Genomic DNA, 23,855 nt, shown 5'->3' with positions numbered 1-23,855 from the left:
CTTTAATGTCTTGTGCTTTGATGTCTTTAGTCGATAATTCTGAAGGTGGTGGTTTTGTGCAGAAGAGCAGGAACTGCGAGACATTCTTCCTCTGCTACCCAGCAGGTTCTCCAGCATTGAGACCTCCGTGCGCACGTGGGGAAGGGCGTCGGCATTCCCTGATTTTCTCACGGCATTGGGCACTGGTGGATGCGGCTCTGTATATGGCGGCATGCTTCTTGTTGAAAGAAGCAGTTCCTGGCTGAAGTGACCACCATAGGTCGCACCAGCCATCAAAACATAGTACGCCTTGTTGGCTTCTGTTGGGAGTTCTCGCTACAGCGTGCCAGCTCCTCTGTTGAGTTGGCAAACTCGCTACAGCCGATTTGGCTCGTGTGCAGTTTATTTTAGCTCATTTAGCAACAATCGATGGGCACCCCTGTTCCCACGCATGGTCTTTTTGATGTTTCCGGAATACAATGGAGACTGGTACACAATGAAAGGTCGAAGTACAAAGTGCAAAGGGAAGCTCGTATTCCATGGGCTCATGTTGGCGAGTTTGTGAACAGAGAAGCACAAAATCCTGACTTCCCTACAACGTTTACGAGGTACTCCCACCATCATCGCACACCAGGCTCGCTAATACGGCCATTCAAGGATTCATGGCTTGAGAGCACCATGTAAGTGTTTATTTTCCATTACCTTATTTAAATGATTAGCATGCAAGGCTTTAGACTTATACCCAATTATCATTGCCAATAGATATTGGTGTGCTTTTGGGACACGTTGTGCTTCCAAACGTGTATGCCATGTGCATGAACAATCGGGTGGAAAAGATGTAGAGTGCAAGAGTAATGTGCATGAAAATGAGCTTGACGATGGGGAGTTACATGGTTGTCCTACCATCAATGAAGACAGCGTAAAAGCCTCTACCAAATTAAATGCCAATTTGATCAAGAAAGAGACTAAGCCAAGGCGGCCACCCAAGGCAGCAGGACAGCGCATTCGAGGGTGTCAATGCCATTTCATGGTGAATAGTCTATACTTGGATCCTAGCATCGCAGTTATATCTTATATTAATCCCTTTCACACAAATAAAGAAGATATCATCTGCCATGGGGAGCCTTGTAGGAATGAGGGAAACACCCTTCTTCTCCTCTCTCCATGGATTTCATTGGAAAAAAAAGTTTGGGTTTCTAACTTGTTGTTCAAGGGCTTTACTCCACAACAAGTTTTCGATGCACACATTCAAAGTTTGCATATACGACAAAGCAAAGAGCCCAAATGTCCAATGGTGAGGGATGACTACTTATTGCTCCAAGATATACTCAATATTGAAAGGAAACATGCTATGGAGACATATCAACTACATGATGATGATGCAGAGAGTACAAGGCGATGGTGTACACAAAATGCGGATATGATATTTGTTTACCAGGAGCAAAATCTTCAAGTACAGAAGGAATTCTTTTTAGGGATCCAAACCCCATGGCAAAGAGAGATTTGTGACAAGTTCGGAAATGGAAATTTGTTGGCTATGGACTCCACATTTGGAACGAACAAGTACAAGGTATGCTTCAATTCTTGTCTATTTTTTGCCATGTTCAAGTCAAGGTACTTGTACTTACTATACCTAAAATGATGTAGTTCCATTTGTATACAATTCTCGTATTTGACACACATCGCAATGGCATCCCAATTCCGTGGGTTCTTGCCTCAAGTGCCACCTTTGAGGCTGTGCGATATTGGTTGACAAAGTTTCGAGATCGCATGCTTGATCACCATAAATCGTGGCAGCCAAATGCTTTCATGGTGGATGATGCGGAGAGGGAAATTGATGCACTGAGGTAATTTTCCTAACATAATGCATGGTGCTTGGACAATGCTTTATGACCATTGCTTGGATTTGTACCCTCAATACTTGGATTTATACTCTCAGGGTCGTTTTCAATTTGCCGGTGTACTTGTGCTTATGGCATGTACGTAGGTGTTGGCTAAAACACCTCATTCGAAAGGTGAAAGATTGGCCAACACGTGCGGCCATGTTTCGGATGCTTGGTAACATCATGAATATCCGGGGAGGGTCCTCGTCTTCATATGAGCTCACCAAGGATGAAGCTAGGGAAATGATATGCAAGTTCAAGGAAGATTTTCAAAGTGAGAAGGAGTTCCTCCACTACTTTGAAATGCAGTGGCAGCCTAAAATAGGTGACTATGAGCTATTTTTCTTGCTTCAATGTGTTCCCAATGTGTTATGTTCTCTTATGGTCATATATGCTTACAAGTCTTCATCATGTTGACATGTGGGTGCGTGCGACAAGGACATTGCCACATTCCAATCAAGACACGAATGGTGCAATCGAGGCGTACCATGGAGTTTTGAAGTACAGTTTTCTAGGATCTTCTAAGAATGAATGTTGTGTTTTGGCACTAGTATATGGGGAGGTGGTAGTGATGCTACTACTAAACCACATCATCGTAGTTAGATTTCGGGGTGATTGCCAGCGTGGAGGTTTTTTCCAGCCACGCTCGCGTGGCCACGCTGGCAGCTATCAGTAAAAAAAATGACGGGAAAATGACGGCCAGCGTTGCTTTGAATGCGCTGGTTCCACCGCCGCATGTCGTTGCCTGCTGCCACCAACCTCGCACTTATTCCCTGTAAACGAAACAGAAATCTACCTCACTATAGCAATATATTTACGTTGAAAATAAACAACATTGAGATGTTATTTCTATTTTGCAACAAATATGAACCTACACTATCATTATGATGCTCATTGTAAAAGACAATTAGCTTCCTTCTCATTAATAGTTCCTCATTACCAAACCTTAGAACAACAATTTGTAAATCACAATAGAGAGCCTATATAGATTTGAAAATCCACCTTCATGTAATATGGGCTTCATGATACAATGGTTATGCATTCATACATATAGATGCCATCATGTAATCTGGGCGTCATTGCCATCTAGCTCGATTGTTGCTTGCATCGACTCTTTAACTGCACGTGCATCCAATTTGGCTTGCATGGAGGGGCGTCTACCCTTAACTGTAGCAATGAAGGAGGTGCCAACTTGATTGTCATCCATTGTTTTGCGCTTCTTCCTGTTGATCCCTTTCTCAATGAAAGACTTTGCTCTCTTCAAGCTATTCCCAAAGCCATCTCTAGTTCGTACAAAAGACTTTGCAAGCTCAATGCCCTCCTCTCTTTGTGCTTTCAATGTATGTAGTTGCCCAAGTGTCTTCTTCATGCTAGTGGTAGCCTCATGAATAAGCTCGGCATCATCCTGCACAAAATCCACAAGTTGTTGGAAAGTGTCATGTAAATGATTCAAGCTTGACCTCTGTGTAGACTTTGAAGATGCATCCTCACAATTGTGCCCTTCCTCCAAGCTCGCATCATCCTCAAGTGGCACTCCGATGTTGAGGTCATCAGGCTTAATCTCAAGTAGTCTCCTCGGGACCATCTCCAAGGCACTATCTTCATACATGCTCACACAATGTGACACCATACCTTGCTCCTGAACACCGGCCATGAGCATCACCTTGATTTGATGCTTGCATATGTTGCCAAGCTCGGACCAATGGCATGTACAACATGCCCATTGACAATCTGAGTTGTAGACAGTGTACACTTGGTTTGGATTGGAGAGGCTTCGAACATAAGCATCTGCCTTCATGTTGCTACCAATGAATGACACATAATCATCTGGAATTTTGAGAGCTCGTTCACGCGAGCTCTCCACTACCTTCTCAATGGCATTGTTTCTCTTAAATCCCCCTTCCTTCACAACTTGTATGTACCAATAATGAGGTACACAAGCTGTGGTTAGCTTGTAAAGAAGCCAATCCACTCGACGCCCCACCATTTTCTTAGAAGATCCTAGAAATCTGTACTTCAAAACTCCATGGTACGCCTCGATTGCACCATTCGTGTCTTGATTGGAATGTGGCAATGTCCTTGTCGCACGCACCCACATGTCTAACATGATGAAGACTTGTAAGCATATATGACCATAAGAGAACATAACACATTGGGAACACATTGAAGCAAGAAAAATAGCTCATAGTCACCTATTTTAGGCTGCCCCACTGCATTTCAAAGTAGTGGAGGAACTCCTTCTCACTTTGAAAATCTTCCTTGAACTTGCATATCATTTCCCTAGCTTCATCCTTGGTGAGCTCATATGAAGACGAGGACCCTCTCCGCATATTCATGATGTTACCAAGCATCCGAAACATGGCCGCACGTGTTGGCTAATCTTTCACCTTTCGAATGAGGTGTTTTAGCCAACACCTACGTACATGCCATAAGCACAAGTACACCAGCAAATTGAAAATGACCCTGAGAGTACAAATAAAAGTATTGAGGGTACAAATCCAAGCAATGGTCATAAAGCATTGTCCAAGCACCATGCATTATGTTAGGAAAATTACCTCAGTGCATCAATTTCCCTCTCCGCATCATCCACCATGAAAGCATTTGGCTGCCACGATTTATGGTGATCAAGCATGCGATCTCGAAACTTTGTCAACCAATATCGCACAGCCTCAAAGGTGGCACTTGAGGCAAGAACCCACGGAATTGGGATGCCATTGCGATGTGTGTCAAATACGAGAATTGCATACAAATGGAACTACATCATTTTAGGTATAGTAAGTACAAGTACCTTGACTTGAACATGGCAGAAAATAGACAAGAATTGAAGCATACCTTGTACTTGTTCGTTCCAAATGTGGAGTCCATAGCCAACAAATTTTCATTTCCGAACTTGTCACAAATCTCTCTTTGCCATGGGGTTTGGATCCCTAAAAAGAATTCCTTCTGTACTTGAAGATTTTGCTCCTGGTAAACAAATATCATATCCGCATTTTGTGTACACCATCGCCTTGTACTCTCTGCATCATCATCATGTAGTTGATATGTCTCCATAGCATGTTTCCTTTCAATATTGAGTATATCTTGGAGCAATAAGTAGTCATCCCTCACCATTGGACATTTGGGCTCTTTGCTTTGTCGTATATGCAAACTTTGAATGTGTGCATCGAAAACTTGTTGTGGAGTAAAGCCCTTGAACAACAAGTTAGAAACCCAAACTTTTTTTTCCAATGAAATCCATGGAGAGAGGAGAAGAAGGGTGTTTCCCTCATTCCTACAAGGCTCCCCATGGCAGATGATATCTTCTTTATTTGTGTGAAAGGGATTAATATAAGATATAACTGCGATGCTAGGATCCAAGTATAGACTATTCACCATGAAATGGCATTGACACCCTCGAATGCGCTGTCCTGCTGCCTTGGGTGGCCGCCTTGGCTTAGTCTCTTTCTTGATCAAATTGGCATTTAATTTGGTAGAGGCTTTTACGCTGTCTTCATTGATGGTAGGACAACCATGTAACTCCCCATCGTCAAGCTCATTTTCATGCACATTACTCTTGCACTCTACATCTTTTCCACCCGATTGTTCATGCACATGGCATACACGTTTGGAAGCACAACGTGTCCCAAAAGCACACCAATATCTATTGGCAATGATAATTGGGTATAAGTCTAAAGCCTTGCATGCTAATCATTTAAATAAGGTAATGGAAAATAAACACTTACATGGTGCTCTCAAGCCATGAATCCTTGAATGGCCGTATTAGCGAGCCTGGTGTGCGATGATGGTGGGAGTACCTCGTAAACGTTGTAGGGAAGTCAGGATTTTGTGCTTCTCTGTTCACAAACTCGCCAACATGAGCCCATGGAATACGAGCTTCCCTTTGCACTTTGTACTTCGACCTTTCATTGTGTACCAGTCTCCATTGTATTCCGGAAACATCAAAAAGACCATGCGTGGGAATAGGGGTGCCCATCGATTGTTGCTAAATGAGCTAAAATAAACCTGCACACGAGCCAAATCGGCTGTAGCGAGTTTGCCAGCTCAACAGAGGAGCTGGCACGCTGTAGCGAGAACTCCCAACAGAAGCCAACAAGGCGTACTATGTTTTGATGGCTGGTGCGACCTATGGTGGTCACTTCAGCCAGGAACTGCTTCTTTCAACAGGAAGCATGCCGCCATATACAGAGCCGCATCCACCAGTGCCCAATGTCGTGAGAAAATCAGGGAATGCCGATGCCCTTCCCCACGTGCGCACGGAGGTCTCAATGCTGGAGAACCTGCTGGGTAGCAGAGGAAGAATGTCTCGCAGTTCCTGCTCTTCTGCACAAAACCACCACCTTCAGAATTATCGACTAAAGACATCAAAGCACAAGACATTAAAGGCCCATATAAGCTAAACAAGCTGTTAATGATCTTAAGTACAATATCTACAATGTAATGTTCTCATCATACAAGTGCAAAAAATCGAATGCTGCTCTAGGGCTTCCTTTAGTGACGGCTCGCAAATGTGCGAGGTCTGTGTTTGCTATGGTGGCTTTTGTAGCCGTGAGCAGCCTTGATGATCTTTTTAACAGGCGCACTCTGGAAGTGGAGTAGGATATCGAGATTTGTCTTGACAATAGGTGTAATAGAGGTAGTTGCTTCTTACCCACTCAAGATAATGCTGTTGAGAAGAGGTGAGCGACCACAAGTCAGAAGCCTGCGCAGGATTGTCTACGGCCGCTCTCTTCTTTAGCTTGGCTGTTTTCTTTTCGGGGCTTTCTGTTTCGTTTACAGGGAATAAGTGCGGCGGTGGAACCAGCGCATTCAAAGCAACGCTGGCCGTCATTTTCCCATCATTTTTTTTACTGGTAGCTGCCAGCGTGGCCACGCGAGCGTGGCTGGAAAAAACCTCCACGCTGGCAATCACCCCGAAATCTAACTACGGCTAGACAAGGCTCACTTGGCAGCTCCTCATCTCATGAGGCGGTGCCATGGTGGCAGCATTGGGCCGAGCAGCATATAGACCCCTCGATGCATACGCAGAAGTACGATTGGGATACCTTCGTCTTGGATTTCAAGCCCTTACCACATTGGAGGATGAGTTTGCCGAACTCAAGCAGAAAGGGAGGCTAGTTTTGAGTTATTCCAACAAGCTTGTGACCTTGGCTCATCATATAGGAGCTACGGAGAAGGAGAAGCTTCAAACCTTCACCGGGGGTTGGATCAAATATGCCATCAGAAACCTCAACCCAAAGACGTATGAGGACGCATTGACACTGGCACAAAACAAGGAGTTAGAGCTTAATGGCAGTAAGCCAAAGCAGAGCAGGCACTTCCTCACAACAACATAATGGGAAGGGCCAAAACACCAACAACAAGAATGGGAAGCCGAGCAATACCAACAAACCTAAGATGATTCCCAATGAAAAGGCAAAGGCGGGGGTGATAGGTGGCTTCCTATCTGCAGAGGAGCTAAAGGCTTATATGGCTGAGCAGAGATGCTTTGAATGCCACGTCAAAGGGCATCGGAAGTAGGACTACACAAATTTGAAGGAAAGGCAACAAGCATGGACCTCCCCAGTCACATCAACAACCCCAGCACTCCCAGCCACAAGCTGTTACATGCAGAAGCTCTGAGAGTCTTCTTTCAGCCCTAAACACCATCCAGAACATGCTGATGCAAAAACGCAAACAGAAGGGAGAGTAGAGAGAGAGATAGCTGGAAATTCAGTATATCATATGGTACAAAAAGGCACATAAATCCTTGCAACCATGGGCTGCCTTGAAAAGGTAGTGAAATACCTAAACAAAATCTGTCATGACCCTGTGAAAATGGAACAGCACAAGTGTGGGCATGGTGGTTGCTGAGCAAAAATATTAAATGATTCACATTTGGGGTGCCCACATCTTCAGGTGTGAAGGGGGACCAGAACATTAATGAATTTTAATGTTTTATTCATGGGTGGCCCCTAGGCCTAAGTGGCCCATAGGGAACTTTAATAAATATTAAAGTTGGGGGCCTAGGATAATTTTGGAGAGAGGCCACTCCACTTTTGGAGTTACACGCCTCTCTCATATCTCTCTCTCTTGCTTTTTGGGGAAGGGTGGAAGTTTTCAAGCGTGGAGAAGAAGAGAAGTTGGTCGACTGCATACGTGGGCTGCTGTGTGTTTGGCTGCATACAGAATCTTCTGTACAGAATAGGACAGGCCGTATAGAGCTGTACGACAGCAGGTATTGCTGCAGGTACAGGCGCGCTGACAGGGGTTGAAAGCAGGTGCATGCTATGCTGCAGGCTTTGGCGGCGGCTGTGTTGCAGGTACAATTGTACGGACAGCTGGTACAGGTGTACGGACAGGAGCAGGGTTTGGCGGCGCTGGTACAGTCTGCACTGGCAGGAATAGACAACAGGCGACTGCTGTGCAAGTGCTGTCCTGTACGGTACATGTGGCTGCAGAGGTTATACGGACAGGTATGGTGGTGATTTACTGACCTGTACGGATAGGTACAGCCAGTTTCAGCTTTGTTCAGACCTGAACAGTAGTGGGCGGTGCATCTCCAGCTCTGCAGGCAAAACTTTCTCAGAGCTTAGTTGGAGTGTCAGTCAAGTGATTGCAAGGAGGAAAGTACAGGCTGGTACGATTGGCCTCACGAGTTTTAGAATCACGTGCTGATTTGGTAAGCTCTGAACTTGTTCATCTTTCTTTCTTTCCATTGGCTTATGTCTGCTCTGCAGAGTTGTGTTATCTGGCCCCTTGTGAGAGGAGGGGTATGACAGATTGAAAGGGTGGAAACAGAGATTGGACAGTGGATGTATGTTTGTGCTGAGTTGTGGAACCATGTTCATGGGATATGCCAGATGTGTGCTCAAGGCTGCCCGGCTGAATTGTCTTGGTTGATCAGAGGGAAGCACAGAGTGTTGCTTTTGTGGGACATAGATCTGTGTGTGAATCCTCTGTGCTAAGAGGTCTTGTGGACTGCCAGATTGGACATACAGGTGTATTCTCCTGGCTGGCTTTGTTGTACTCAGCTTTACATCTTTTTGAATTTGAATAAAGAAATACCGAAAGGGACGCCAAGCTTTGGGGCCAACATGTGTCGTTCTCATTACAGTTTTGGGACACTCTAGCTCTAATTAAATTTGTTTTTATATTTGGACTACAAGTGGAAGGGTGACTGCCAGTCTACCTCACTTTGGTTTCTACCAGAGGCAGGTTTCAAAATCCTTGTTCTATGACCCAGCCAACAAGGAGCTGATTGATCAAAATGATGAGCAATTAGCACACATAATCATGTGCTGCAGTGTTGGGGTAAAGGCATTATGCCCACCCTTGTAGTGTGTATAAGCCCATAAGTTATAGTACATAGTACACTTAGTACTTTTAATGTACTAAGTGCACTATGTGTACTTGAGCAAATATACATGTGTGATAGGGGAGTCACACACACATACTCTCTCTCTCTCTCTCTCTCTCTCTCTCTCTCCCTTCTTCTCTGTGTATGTGTCTCCCACATGAAACCCTAACTCTACAACTGAGCTTTCCATAGCTCCTTCAACTGGTATCAAAGCCCACTTCGTCCACTGCTACGACTTCTGCTGCTACTTGTAGTCCTGCGTTTATCCCTTGGTTTTCTCACCATTTCGACACCGAACTTGGAGTAACGTGGCACACCGAACTTGGAGCAGCATAGAGCTATAGCTAATTAGAGGGTCTGGTTTTGGCGGTTGTGGCGGAGCCTGTCAGCGATGATGAAGGCGAGCTCGAGCGACTGGGAGGCGTTGAGGCGTGGGTCGCAGTGAGTTTGGTAGCGGGACGCCAAAGTCATCCACAGTCACAGCTCTCGATCCGCCGATGCATTCCGTCACGTTTTGACCAGTCATCTCCAGGTGGACAATTGCAGGAAATTGGAGTGCAGATCAAAGGGCTTTTGTGCCGATTGGGTTGATTTGCATGCAGGCACTGGCATTTGATGCTTTGGGCAATGTGTTGATGCCTGTCAAGCACTCAATGTGCCTGTAAATCAAGGGGCTTTTATGTATTGGATGTATATGTGGCCAGGGGGAAGCATTGTGAAGACTCTGGATGCCTTCATGTGCGTTAATGTACCATGTATGATCAGAAATTGATCTTGAATCAAGGGGCTTTTCAAGATTTTATGCTTGTTGAGCTTGGCAAAGCAGCAGGCAAGACTTTTATGCCTTGAATCCTCAGAAATCCACTTGCAGTCAAGGGGTTTTTGCCCAATTTCTGTTCGGGACTGTTGTATGCAATGGTGGGGACTGTAAAAGTCTGATTTTCACTCATTTGGACAGCCAGGAGAGCATTTATTTCTACTATACCTGCTGGTACAGGTTTGGTACAACCTTGTACAAGTTTTGGCATGGTTGCACATTGATTTGAGTGAGGAAAATGCTCAATTTCAGCTGTTGTACTTGCGGGTACAGATTTGGTACATCATTGGTGAGCACTTGGTACTGTTGTACAGTACTTTCGAAGGGGAACAGAGCACATTTAAGGTGCTGTCCTAAATCTGCAGCAACCAGATTTTGGTGATTTCATCACATACAGTGGGAGTAGAGTTGCATTTGTGCTTCCGCAGTGGGAGATAAACTTTGGGAGAACAACTGTGAGCACTTTGTGTGTCTTTGGTGCAGTGTTTGCACATCTTGCAGGGAGTCAGGCATTGACTGTGACAGGTTGCATATTGCTATGGCAACCACAGGTGAGAGCTCTTCATTGCTTCACATCAAGAAGGCTCACATAATTATGACATTTGGCAAACCCAGTGCTATAATGTGTTGCTCCAGAAGAAGCAGCACAAGCCCATCAAAGAAAGGGGTGTAATGCCCGCTTCTCTTACTGCTGAAGAATGGGAAGATATGGATGAGCTAGCAAGATCCACTATCATGTTGTCTGTGTCAGATACTTTACTTTTCAGCATACGTGAAGAGAAGACAGCTTGGGGAATGTGGCAAAGATTGCAGGACTTGTATGCCCAGCAAAGTGCCTCAAGCAAAGTGTATTGGTTGAAGAAACTCATAGGTCTTCAAATGAAGGAAGGGACGTCTATGACAGCCCATCTAAATGAGTTTAATGGTGTTGTCAGCCAGGTAATCAATCAAAAGTTGGCAATGGACGATGAGTTCAAAGCCACCTTTCTCTTATGCACTTTGCCAGAGAGTTGGGACACATTCAGGACAGCCACTAGCAATTCAAATGCTATGCTGTCATATGCAGATGTGGAGGGTGCTCTCCTTCAAGAGGAGATGAACAGGAAAAACAACTCTGTTGGAAAGTCCAATGCAATGAATGCACGTGGGAGATCCCAGCAAAGGGGTAAAAGCCAAGAACGGGGAAGGAGCAAGTCCCGCTCCAAAAAGGACTTGGAATGCCATTATTGTGGTAAGAAGGGACATATCAAAAAGCAATGCTACAAATGGAAGAATGATCAAAAGGAAAAGGGCAAAGGAAAAGACAAAGACAAAGATGAAGCCAAAGATGCAAAGCCAAAGGGCAAAAGTGGAGTCAAGATTGAAGAAGTCAATGTGTTACATGCAGGTGACAGTGAGGATGAAGTCCTATTCACGTCTTCACTTGATGCCCATTCACTTCTTGCAGGAGATGGTCATGGTATGCTGTCATGTGCACAGTGGGTATCTACCGTGTGCTATACGCATGCAAGACTAGTTTCGAGGCTTGGGGAAGCTTGGAACTAGGCAGGTTGATTGACGAGTTGAGTTAGGGATATACTAACGGGCGGGCACCCAAGTATGGACGGGCGGGCGGCCAAGTGTGGACGCCCGATGACCGGCCAAGAGCCTATAAAAGGGTGGCCAAGGTTAGTTATTGTATTTTAGAGAGTCTCGCGAGTTTGTGAGAGCTCTATGGTCTTGGAGCCTGGATCTAGTGCAGACGTGCACCTGCTTTGTGCAGCCGAGGCCGGTAGCAATCTCGAGGCCCGCGAGGGCAGCTTCGCGGCGGTATGGGACGTCGCGAGGAGGAGATTGGTCGGTACGTCAACCTAGTTAGCTCAGCTCGTGGCTCGGTGGGGACAGCCAAGACTGTGGGCTCGCCCACGGCTGTCATGGTTGGGAGGTGAGTCAGGCGTGCACCCCCTTGCTTGTTTGTTGTTCGTTTGTTTGCAGGATTCGAGTTTCGAACCAAGATCGATCACGAGGGGATCCGTGGGGATTTGACAGTGGTATCAGAGCATACCTCGTGAACGAGCAAGTTGGTAGGTAGAGAAGAAGAGGTCGAAGAACGGTATGTGTTAAAAAAAACTTGCTGTTTTTTTTGTGCATACTGCAATTTTCAGTTTTGGTATGTGTTTTTTCTTCATCAAAGAACCCCATGTTGATGGGAGATGGTAGGTTGAATAGGGTTGATTGCTTTTGCACAGAAGAGGCATGTTTGTTGTGCAGCCGTTTAACCTGCATGGAGAGAAACAGAAAAATGAAGAAGCAAGTTTGCTTTTCGTTGTTGAAAGAGAGAGAGAGAGAGCAAGAGATGTGCTGTTCGTTTGTTTGGCTGGATCGCTTACAGGCGGCCAGGTTTGTGCGCTGGCGGGGACGTTGGTATGCTATCGACGGCTAGCAGGCAGGCGCACGTGCCTGTGTAGCCAGGCGGCCAGGCAGCCAAGCAGCCAGGCCCATGTAGGCGCCTAGGCTAGGCACGTTGGGCTGGTGCTCAGGCCAGGCCGGTGCACAGGCCAGGCGGGCAGCACCCAGGCCTACGCAGGCGCCCAGCCATGCCTTGTAGGCGACCAGCGCAGGCTTCCAGCAGCCGCCGGCGGGGTTACAGCAGTCGACGGGCAGGCGTGCAGGCGTCGGTTTCCAGCAGCCGACGGGCAAGCGTGTAGCGACGACCAGAAAGCAGCATGGCGACGTCAGCTCACCGGCCGGTAGATTTGTTCTTGGAGGAAAAAAAAAACATAAGGAAAGCACGTTTTTTTCCTTGGCTTTCGTTTTTTTTAAGAATTTAAAACTTTCAAAGTTTTAAAAGAAACCTCCAAGGTTCAAAAGGTTTCCAAGGCTTTTATTTTTTTTAAGACAAGAGAATATATATATCCATATATATATATATATATATATATATATATATATATATATATATATATATATATATATATATATATATATATATATTAAAAAATATATATATATATATATTTATTCACGAAAAAAAAAAACACAAAAGCTAAAGCAAAAGCTAAAGCAAAAGCTAAAGCAAAAGCTAAGCCTAGCTTTTCGAGTTTTTTTTTTGGCTTTTGGGAAACCTTTATAAACCCCCTCACGTGGGCTTCTTGCCACACATCTCTCGAGTTCTCAAGTTCTCAAGTTTTCAAGCTCTCAAGCTCTCAAGTTCGCTCGCACTTTTGTTGTGCAAAGATCGAATTTTCTCTCCACGTACCCTCTTCACGATGTCGACCCAAGAATCAGAGTTGGAGCCCCTCGTGGAACGCGAAGGCTTGCCGGCTACGGAAGGCACTGATGCCGATCTTTTTGACGAGTTTGTGTCAAAATCAGATTTCCAAGAGTTTAAAGTAGCTCTCGAAGCTTCTTCGACGGAACGTCAGGCACAAATCGCAGCCCAGATGCAGGCTTTGCAGAACTCCATCGCTCTATTGACCACTACCCTCTCTACTTTCTCGGGAATGGATACCTTGGCTTCTGCTTTAGGCCCCAATATTACTCCGGAACCGTTCGGGGGCGAGCAAAAGCAGAGAATCAAGGAGATCGTGGACACTTGGCTACACAAGTGGCAAGTTCACTTTCAGTTTCATCCATATGATGATGGAAAGAAGATACAGTTAGCAGCAGGTTTCCTGTCCGGCAAAGCTTTGCTTTGGTGGAAGGAACTGAACCCAAAGCCAACGACTTGGGCACAATTTGAAGATATCTTCAAGAAAGAATTCCTCAAGAAAGAGGATGACTACGATGTTGTTGCCCGGTTTTCAGCTTTGACCATGACCTCGCAGCACCTCACTTATGAGGTCTACCTCCAGAAGTTTCGTGACTTGCAGATGAAGGCTACAAAGATGGATCCCACTACTCTTTTGGGGTTTTTCGTAGCTGGTTTACCAGACTCGTACGATTTCAGGTTAAAAATAACAAATGTAAAACATTGGACGAGGCCATTCATTCAGCTCGTATCTATGATAATACGATGGTCTCTTCCAAGTTGAAACCCATTACCGAGTAGGGGAACAAGCATAAAAGAAAGTTCTCCGCACCTATGGCTAACACCATTGAAGGCAAGTCTTCGGACCAACCTTCGAAGAATTCCAGTTCGACACCAGCGAAGAAGAAACGACTCCTTAGGGCTCTGAAGCTCAAGAAGGAAGGACGTTGTTTTATCTGCGAAGAAAAAGGACATATGCGTAACGAGTGCCCAAAGCAAAAGGGTACCAAGTCAAACGCAGGACCCAAGCCAAAGGCAGCTAACCAGTTGTCTTTGACAGGTACGTCAATTACTGTACTTTCTCGCCCTAGTACTTGTTCTGATTGTCTGTTCAATTCTAAGGTATTTGGCATGCATGATCTTCTCCGAGTTTATGGAGAAGTGAATGGCCATAAAATTCACATTCTTTTAGACCCTGGCAGTTCGCATAACTTTGTTAACTACAAACTTGTGCAGAAATTGAGTCTTGATACGACACTCAGCGACCATACCTATGAGGTACGTCTACCTGCGGGCAGACAAGTTTGGGATCGCAAGGTGGAGATGCTTCCAATCCAGATTCAGGACTACAAAGCTACTCTGGAATGCTATGTCATGCATCTGGAAAATGTAGACTTGTTATTAGAGATTGAGTGGTTTAAGACTCTTGACGTCCAGATAGATTGGTCTAGTTATATTTTTTCTTTTCAGCATAGGGACACCAAGTATAGTATTTTAGGTGATTGTATTCATCTCTCTCAGGGACCTCTTGTAAATACAATTGATTTTGGAAATATAATGAATTCTTCTTTGTATACCGCTTTCCATTGTGTCTTGATTCCACTTTCTTCTTTTCTCATCCCTTCCATGGATGTGAATGAATTAAGTGTGTTTGAAAGCAAAGAATTACAGAAGATACTTGATTCGTTTCAAGATGTATTTCCTAAGGAATTGCCATCGGGTTTACCACCTGAACGGGCAGTAGATCATCGTATTGACTTGATCCCTGGTGCTCATCCTGTGAGTATTCCACCTTATAGGATGAGCCAAGCTGAGGAAGATGAGTTGGCTAAACAACTCGAAGATTATTTGAGGATGAGCCAGATCCGTCCAAGTAAATCACCTTGGGGTACACCTGTGTTGCTTAGGAGAAAGAAGGACAATACTTGGAGAATGTGTATAGATTACAAAAGATTGAACAAGCTGACTATTAAGAACCGTTATCCTCTCCCTAGATCAGATGACCTAATTGACCGGTTAGCAGGAGCGAAATATTTCACGAAGATAGATTTGCGTACTGGCTATCACCAGATACGTATTCATGAAAGGCATGTCGAAAGAACCGTCTTTCGGACTAGGTATGGTCATTACGAGTTTCTCGTATTACCTTTTGGGTTAACCAATGCTCCAGCCACTTTCCAACAAATGATGAACGATCTTTTTCGTGAACATTTGGGAAAATTTGTGGTAGTGTTCTTGGATGATATTTTGATATATAGCCGTACTCTTGAGGATCATGTCAGACACCTCACGATTGTCTTATCTCTTTTAAGACAGAATCGACTATATGCCAAGTTGAGTAAATGTGAGTTCTTTATGACCGACATCATTTACTTGGGACACAAGATCACTAGAGATGGATTGAGCATTGACTATGATCGAGTTCAGAAGGTTTTGGACTGGCCTATACCACGAACAGTGAAACAACTTCGTTCTTTTCGCGGTTTTGTTGTTTTTTCGAGGAAGGAAAGCTCGTTGGGCAGAGTTATTACAAGATTTTGATTTTGAGATCCGTTATCGGAAAGGGTCCATGAATAATATTGCAGATGCGCTTAGTCGGATTAGAGAGGTGAATTCTTTGTCGTTCACCGAGATTTCTACTGACTTATTTCAGTCATTGAGAGAGCTTTGCAGGACTGATAGTTATTTTGGTCCATTTTGGCAGAAGATCCAGGACGGGAGCTCATTGAGTGACCAAGACTCGGTGACTGCGCAGTCTACCATTCAGGCTGCAGGAGGTCAGTGGATGATTCGGAATGGTTTACTATTCCGTAATGACAAAATTTGTGTACCATAGATCCCGGACATTACGTCCAAGATTCTGAGGGAGTGTCACGATGCCCCTTCTGCTGGACACCCTGGGGTACACAGGACGCTATCTTTAGTGAAACACACTTTTTATTGGCCAAAGATGAAAGGGTATGTAGAAGATTATGTTCTCAAGTGTCAGATTTGTCAGGCAAATAAAGCTGAACGCTTTAGACAGGCTGGGTTGTTGCATCCTTTGCAAATCCTTGGTAATAAGTGGGAAAGTATTTCCATGGATTTTATTACCGGATTGCCAAGAACACATCAAGGCCACGATTCTATTTGGGTTGTGGTAGATCGCTTGACAAAAATGGCTAGATTTTTACCGACCCGGAAGAATATTACAGCTACGCAATTAGCTCGGCAGTTTATCGAGCAATTGTTTAGACTGTACGGGTTACCGCAGGACATAGTCAGTGATAGGGACTCTAAGTTTACGAGTGATTTTTGGAAACTTGTTTTCGAGAAGTTGAAAACAACTTTGAATTTGAGTTCCTCTGATCATCCTCAATTTGATGGCCAGACTGAAAGAGTGAATCAGATTTTGGAGGATATGCTTCGAGCATATGTATCCAAAAGACAAAGTTCATGGGAGGATTATCTTCCTATGTTAGAATTTGCATATAACAGTACTAAGCATACGAGTACAGGGTTTAGTCCTTTCATGCTTATGTATGGTTTTCAACCAGATCACCTGTTACAGTAGGATTCTCAGGACTTCAGCATGATGCAGCACGTAATTTTTTGCAAGATATGCAGGAAATGTTACAAGTTGCAAAGGAATCTATTAGAAGTGCTCAAGACCGAGACAGGTTTTATTCTAATAGACATCGTTCACCTAGAGAGTTCTCTGAAGGAACGATGGTGTATTTGCGAGTTCCGAAAGATTCCGAGACTTTACGGACAGGTATCCGAAATTATCCCCTAGATACTGTGGACCATTTCGTATTACACGACGGATTGGTTCAGTTGCATGTGAATTGGATTTGCCTTCTCATGTGAAAGTTCATCCTGTATTTCATGTCAGTAGACTTAAGGAAGTACTGGGTGGAGCAGATCAGTTAGTTACTCCTCAAGAAATTATAGATGTCCAGGACATGACATTTGTTCCGCACGAATCTGAAAAGATTCTTGGCTTTCGTGAACGAAGATTGCGTCATACGCTTATCACGGAATACAAGATTAAGTGGAAGGATCGTGTTGAGGAGGACGCTACATGGGAGACATTGACTTCTCTTTAGAGAGATTACCTTGGCTTTTTAGTGAGCTCAGGAGTGAGCTCTTAGAGGAAGGGGAGTATGTCATGTGCACAGTGGGTATCTACCGTGTGCTATACACATGCAAGACTAGTTTCGAGGCTTGGGGAAGCTTGGAACTAGGCAGGCTGATTGATGAGCTGAGTTAGGGATATACTAACGGGCGGGCACCCAAGTATGGACGGGCGGGCGGCCAAGTGTGGACGCCCGATGACCGGCCAAGAGCCTATAAAAGGGTGGCCAAGGTTAGTTATTGTATTTTAGAGAGTCTCGCGAGTTTGTGAGAGCTCTATGGTCTTGGAGCCTGGATCTAGTGCAGACGTGCACCTGCTTTGTGCAGCTGAGGCCGGCAGCAATCTCGAGGCCCGCGAGGGCAGCTTCGCGGCGGTATGGGACGTCGCGAGGAGGAGATTGGTCGGTACGTCAACCTAGTTAGCTCAGCTCGTGGCTCGGTGGGGACAGCCAAGACTGTGGGCTCGCCCACGGCTGTCATGGTTGGGAGGTGAGTCAGGCGTGCACCCCCTTGCTTGTTTGTTGTTCGTTTGTTTGCAGGATTCGAGTTTCGAACCAAGATCGATCACGAGGGGATCCGTGGGAATTTGACATATGCACTCATGGATCATTGATTCAGGTGCCTCCTTTCATGTCACAGGTTGCAGAGACTTGTTTGTCAGGTATACTGCTGGCAATGAAGGAGTAGTTTATTTGGGTGACAACCATGCATGCAAGATTCTTGGCAGAGGTGATGTGAGGCTTGTGTTTTCAGATGGCTCACAGCTTATGCTCCATGATGTCAGGCATGTGCCTGAGATAAAGAAGAACCTGCTTTCTACTGGACAGCTTGATGATGCTGATTATGTTACCACATTTGGTCGTGGAAAGTGGAAGATTAGTAAGGGCTCACTGGTTGTTGCCAGAGGCTCTAAGGTGGACACTCTTTACTTCATGCATGCATGGTATTTGTCACCATGCTAGTGTAAATGTAACCGAGCTGCCGGAAATCTCTGTGGCATAGCCGGTTGGGACACATGAGTGTCAAAGGAATGGAGCAATTGTCTCGTTTTGGTTACTTGCCTTCTCTAAAGTTTTCAAGTTTTCAGTTTTGTGAGCATTGTATATATGGCAGGCAACTCCAGTGCCCCCACAAGAAAGCTCTTGGACAGAAAGATGCTCAGTTAGAGCTTGTGCATACAGATGTATGTGAGATGCCTCAGCTTTCTTTGGGAGGGGCAAAATATTGTGTGTCTTTTATTGATGATGCCACACGCAAGGTGTGGGTTTATCCTCTTCGTTTGAAGAGTGATACATTCTCAGTGTTTGAGAAGTTTGTTGCTCTTGTTGAGAATCAAACTGGCAAAACACTGAAGGCTTTGCGTTCCGACAATGGTGGAGAGTATATGTCCAAACAGTTTCAGGACTTTTGTGATGCTAAAGGCATCAAGAGGGAGATCTCTACTCCTTATGATCCTCCACAAAACGGGACAGCAGAGAGGATGAACAGGACCATTCAGGAGAAGGTCTGTTCTATGTTGTCACATACTGCGTTACCTCATGGTTTTTGGGCTGAAGCTGTTATGACAGCCGTTCATCTTATAAACAGGTCACCTAACACGAGGCTTAGTGGGAAAGTGCCAGAGGAAGTATGGACAGGGAAGCCTCCGTCCTACAAGCACTTGAGAGTGTTTGGTTGCGTTGCGTACGTGCACATACGTAGGGAAATGCGCACCAAACTTGATCCTAAGTCTCACAAATGCATATTCCTAGGATATGGTGACAGAGGTGAAATGGGGTATAGACTTTGGGATCCAGTGAATAGAAAGATTATACGCAGCAATGATGTCATTTTTGATGAAACATGCATGTATAAGGAGCCTGCAAGGCAACAGGAGCCTGGCAGAGTCATCTTTGATGATGATGGACATCATGGACAACAACCAAGGGCTGTAAATCAGCCATTACAGCAGCAAAACCAGCCCTTAAATGGTGCTGAAAATGGTCCAAATGGACAGCCAGAGATGGCAGAAGATATCCCTATGGATATCCCACAGTTAGAGGAAATACCGGGCATGATTTTTCAACCTTATGGCATGGAACAGGAGCCACCAATAGGTGATATGCAGGCTGGACAGCAACCTGCAAATGATGGTCATTGGGTACGGAGGTCCACAGGACCCTCCAGAGCTCCTGACAGGTTTGTTCCAGGGGTTGACTACTTGATGCTCACTGACTGTGGGGAGCCCTCATGTTATAAGGAGGCTTTACAGAGGGCAGACAAGGCTCTTTGGGAGCGTGCTATGAAGTCAGAGATGGATTCTCTGCACAAAAATGGAACATGGAAGTTGGTACATTTGCCTACAAGCAAGAAGGTTTTGCCATGCAAGTGGGTTTACAGGCTCAAAGTTGCACCTGATGCAAAGCCAAGATACAAAGCCAGGTTAGTGGCTAAGGGCTTCAAGCAAGAATATGGTGTGGACTTTGATGAGATCTTCTCTCCAGTGGTCAAAATGACCACACTTAGAGCTGTATTAGCTTTGGTTGCTCATGATGATCTGGACTTGATTCAGATGGATGTGAAGACTGCTTTTCTTCACGGTGATCTCCATGAGGAGATATATATGCAACAGCTAGAGGGTTATGCAGTGAATGGAAAGGAGAAGCTTGTATGCAAGTTGAAAAAGAGTCTTTATGGGCTCAAATAGGCACCAAGGGAATGGTATCATAAATTTGATACATTCATGAAATCCCAGGATTTCAGAAGAAGTGACATAGATCACTGCTTATACACCAAGAAAGCTTTGGATGGCAGTCTATTGATCCTCATCTTGTATGTTGATGATATGTTGATTGCCGAGAAATCTCGTAAGGAGATGGATGCCTGGAAGAAGAGGCTGCATCAGACCTTTGATATGAAGGATTTGGGTGATGCGAATCACATTTTGGGTATGCGGATACTTCGGGACAGAAATCAGTATGTGTTGTATTTGTCTCAGAAGGAATACATTGGCAAAGTTTTGCAGAGGTTCAATATGGATGGGGGGAAGAAGACTAATACTCCTTTGCCTCCATATGTGAAACTCAGTGCTATGGACAGCCCACAGTCAGATAGTGGCAGGGTTGATATGGCCAAGATTCCGTATGCTTCAGCTTGTGGCAGTCTCATGTATGCCATGGTTGCTACTAGGCCGGACATTGCATTTGCAGTGGGAGTGGTTTCTAGATACATGGCCAACCCTGGCAAGAAACATTGGGAAGGAGTGAAAGGTGTCATGAGATACTTGAAGGGCACATAGGATATGTGCATTTGCTTTGGCAAACAGGATGCATTAGTGCATGGTTACACGGATTCGGATTATGCCGGTCATCCAGATAACCGGAAGTCTACTACCGGTTATGTGTTTACATTCACAGGAGGTGCTGTGTCATGGATATCCAGGATGCAGAAGTGCACTGCCTTATCTACTACAGAGGCCGAGTATATTGCAGCCACAGAGGCTTGCAAGGAGGCATTATGGCTATCTCGGTTAGTGGTTGATTTGGGTTATACAGGGGATATTCCATTGTTGCATTGTGACAGTCAGAGTGCCATCCAGTTGGCAAAGAACCCTGTCTTTCATGCAAAGACGAAGCATGTGGATGTGAAGTATCACTTCATCAGAGAGGTGATAGAGAACAAGCAAATTCAGCTTGTTAAGATTCATACGGATGACAACCTGGCTGATCTGTTGACAAAGAGTTTGCCTCCAGAGCGATTTGCTCATTGCAGACACTTGATGGGCATTGGATGAGGCCAGTTTTAGCCTTGATATGGCCTTGTATATTATCATGTACATGCTGATTTTTTCGTTTCCTTCATTTAAGGGCACTTTGCCTTTAAGTGGGAGATTGTTGGGGTAAAGGCATTATGCCCACCCTTGTAGTGTGTACAAGCCCATAAGTTATAGTACATAGTACACTTAGGACTTTTAATGTACTAAGTGCACTATGTGTACTTGAGCAAATATACATGTGTGATAGGGGAGTCACACACACATACATTGAGTTGACTTATCCCCACATGTCTCTCTCTCTCTCTCTCTCCCTTCTTCTCTGTGTATGTCTCCCACATGAAACCCTAACTCTACAACTGAGGCAGCTGACTGAATCCTCCACTTTTGTGTATTGGCCGACAACACCCATGTCCCCTACTGGTCCACTCTCCTTGCCAAAACAGCAACCAATTCTCCAACTTTGTCTCTAGTGAGTCTTTATCGTGTTGCCTTCAGGATTAGCCACTACAGATTAGCATGTACATGTGTGTGCACATGACATCTCCCTCTGCTAAACTCTATGACGGGATTCCAATCTGCTTCTTGGATGACTTTCATCATCCCATTCCATTTCTGAAGTCCCTCTGTCATCCTTCGAGCTCTAGCAACCTTTTCACTGAATGCCCGGCCCGGTCCCAAATCCACTCTGAATAAGATCTATGCATCCGTTCCATCTAGTCCCCATTCCGTTCCTGCACTATCTCTGAACACCGTCTTGGTCTTCATTCCTGAGAAATGAGTCTGGCACTCTCACTCCACCCCTTGGAGGATCATCCTCCCTTGGAACTGTTGCCCGAAAACCTTTCCTGGCTCACAAGACTGCCATCCCCTTTGGGCTTTGTGGAGCACCACCAACAAACCTCCTGGGAGCTCTCTCTGTCTTGTGTTCCTTGCCTTGGGCCTCTTACCTGTGCACTTTCCTGTACCTTGGACCTGTACACCTTCATATGGGACTGAATTAGGGTTTAGCCTTGCTAAACCTGATGCCCTGATACCAATGTTCCATGCGGAACCTAAACACCACCTAGAACATGTTGATGCAAAAATGCAAACAGAAGGGAGAGTAGAGAGAGAGATAGCTAGAAATTCAGTATATCATATGGTACAAAAAGGTACATAAATCCTTGCAGCCATGGGCTGCCTTGAAAAGGTAGTAAAATACCTAATAGTTCTATGACCCAGCCAACAAGGGGCTGAATGATCAAAACGATAAGCAATTATGCCTATTTATAGGCCTGAAAATGATCATGTGAACTGGCCGACTGCTGGTCAGCCAGCTCCTGGACACACATAATCATGTGCTGCAGCCGACTGAATCCTCCACTTCTGTGTACTGGCCGACAGCACCCATTTCCCCTATTGATCCACTCTCCTGCCAAAACAGCAACCAATGCTCCAATTCTGTCTCTAGTGAGTCTTTATCATGTTGCCTCCAGGATTAGCCACTGCAGATTAGCACGTACATGTGTGCACATTGCACATGACACAAGCGCAGTGGTACATTTGGTACCAAGTCTTTGGCAAACCCAGGTTTTGCTCGAAGATAAGCAGGAGGGCGTCCCCACAACCTGAGGGTTATTGTGCGCCCATGGCTCTGCAAAGGGCAACAGATTCACCATCCTCTTTGACACCAGCAGCACGTAGGATATTTTGTCTCGACAGCGAGCCACCAATTTGGAGTGTAGCATGCAGCCTTTTGTGTTGGATGTTGATGGGTTCACACCTGGCATTTGCACGTAGATCATAGAATAGACAGAAAAGTGTAGTTTTTGGTTCAGCAAGCAGCATTTGAGGGAGATTTTCTCGTCGCTCCCCTCACACAGTGTGACATGATACTTGGGAACCCTTGGTTTGCTACGCATGTGCCATTATTGGACAGCAAACCGGCTACGTTCTTCATCACAAAAGGCATGCCCTACCCCAGTCACCCTCACTTGTGACTGGAGTCTTCCAGGTATCCCACTCATCTTGCATCTCCAGTCAAAGCAAGCTGTTAGGACGTGATCCAAATTTGCATTATTGTATGTTCGGGTTTCTTCAAAGTATTCCACAACTCCAAATCCCAAGCAAGTTGGCTCCTTTCATGGATTCGACACCACCTCAGCTCAGCCAGAACAAGAACCCAGGATGAAGGCACTCATCGACAGATATCAGCACATCATGCTAAGAGATGGCCTTCCTCCAAAACTTTCACCATCTCAACCGGAAGACCATCGAATCGAGCTCATTCTTGGCGCAAAACCACCCAACGAATTTCCCCCTTGCTTATCAAGAGCATTGGAAGGGGAATTGGAGATGCAGATCACAGATCTTCTTCGGGCTGGATTCATCCGTCCGTCGTCCTTGCCATTTGCAACACCCGTCCTCTTCGTCATGAAGTCGGCCCGATCGTGTGTCGACTACACAGTATTTAATCAAGAACAAGTTCTGATGCCTCATATTGAGTTCGTTTTGGAGCGATTAGATGGTGCCAAGTTTACCAAGATCGACTTGAAGAGTGGCTAACACCAGGTTTGGATTTTTGAGGCCGACATTCCAAAAACGGCTTTAATAACCGAACGAGGTCACTATGAGTTCGTGGTGATTCACTTTGGCCTCACAGGAGCTCCAAGGACATTCAATAAAATGATGTCCTACGCTTTTGCAATACTTATTGGGAAGTGTGTTTTCATCTTCTTAGATGACATCTTGGTCTTTTCAGC

The 23,855-nt window shown here is 45.1% G+C and overlaps 2 protein-coding genes across 2 annotated transcripts; one reads left to right on the top strand and one right to left on the bottom strand.

The window, feature by feature from the left end:
• The first annotated feature begins 405 nt into the window (after positions 1 to 405).
• On the top strand, positions 406 to 2,279 carry LOC147608999 (uncharacterized). Its single transcript, XM_086788692.1, has 4 exons — positions 406 to 659; positions 742 to 1,549; positions 1,627 to 1,826; positions 1,967 to 2,279. The coding sequence occupies exons 1-4, from the start codon at positions 409 to 411 to the stop codon at positions 2,277 to 2,279; spliced, it is 1,572 nt and encodes a 523-aa protein (XP_086644818.1). The 5' UTR covers positions 406 to 408.
• A 1,958-nt stretch (positions 2,280 to 4,237) lies between these two features.
• Positions 4,238 to 5,835, bottom strand: LOC147608998 (uncharacterized). The gene is made up of 4 exons (XM_086788691.1): positions 5,585 to 5,835; positions 4,695 to 5,502; positions 4,418 to 4,617; positions 4,238 to 4,325 (listed from the first exon to the last, which is right to left on the bottom strand). The coding sequence occupies exons 1-4, from the start codon at positions 5,833 to 5,835 to the stop codon at positions 4,238 to 4,240; spliced, it is 1,347 nt and encodes a 448-aa protein (XP_086644817.1).
• Positions 5,836 to 23,855: the final 18,020 nt, after the last annotated feature.

This window comes from Cibotium barometz, chromosome 52 (assembly GCF_041138505.1).
Source record: "Cibotium barometz isolate CiBa-2024 chromosome 52, ASM4113850v1, whole genome shotgun sequence".
NCBI classification, from domain to species: domain Eukaryota; kingdom Viridiplantae; phylum Streptophyta; class Polypodiopsida; order Cyatheales; family Cibotiaceae; genus Cibotium; species Cibotium barometz.
This window is presented reverse-complemented; position numbering and strand designations above follow the sequence as displayed.

Bases quoted from the DNA above. Each gene is read 5' to 3' on its own strand.
- LOC147608998 (XM_086788691.1), bottom strand. From the start codon at position 5,835: ATGGGCACCCCTATTCCCACGCATGGTCTTTTTGATGTTTCCGGAATA. The intron at 5,503-5,584 runs GTAAGTGTTTAT...CATTGCCAATAG, and splicing joins TCATGGCTTGAGAGCACCAT to ATATTGGTGTGCTTTTGGGA. The intron at 4,326-4,417 runs GTAATTTTCCTA...TTGTACTCTCAG, and splicing joins AGGGAAATTGATGCACTGAG to GGTCATTTTCAATTTGCTGG.
- LOC147608999 (XM_086788692.1), top strand. From the start codon at position 409: ATGGGCACCCCTGTTCCCACGCATGGTCTTTTTGATGTTTCCGGAATA. The intron at 660-741 runs GTAAGTGTTTAT...CATTGCCAATAG, and splicing joins TCATGGCTTGAGAGCACCAT to ATATTGGTGTGCTTTTGGGA. The intron at 1,827-1,966 runs GTAATTTTCCTA...GCATGTACGTAG, and splicing joins AGGGAAATTGATGCACTGAG to GTGTTGGCTAAAACACCTCA.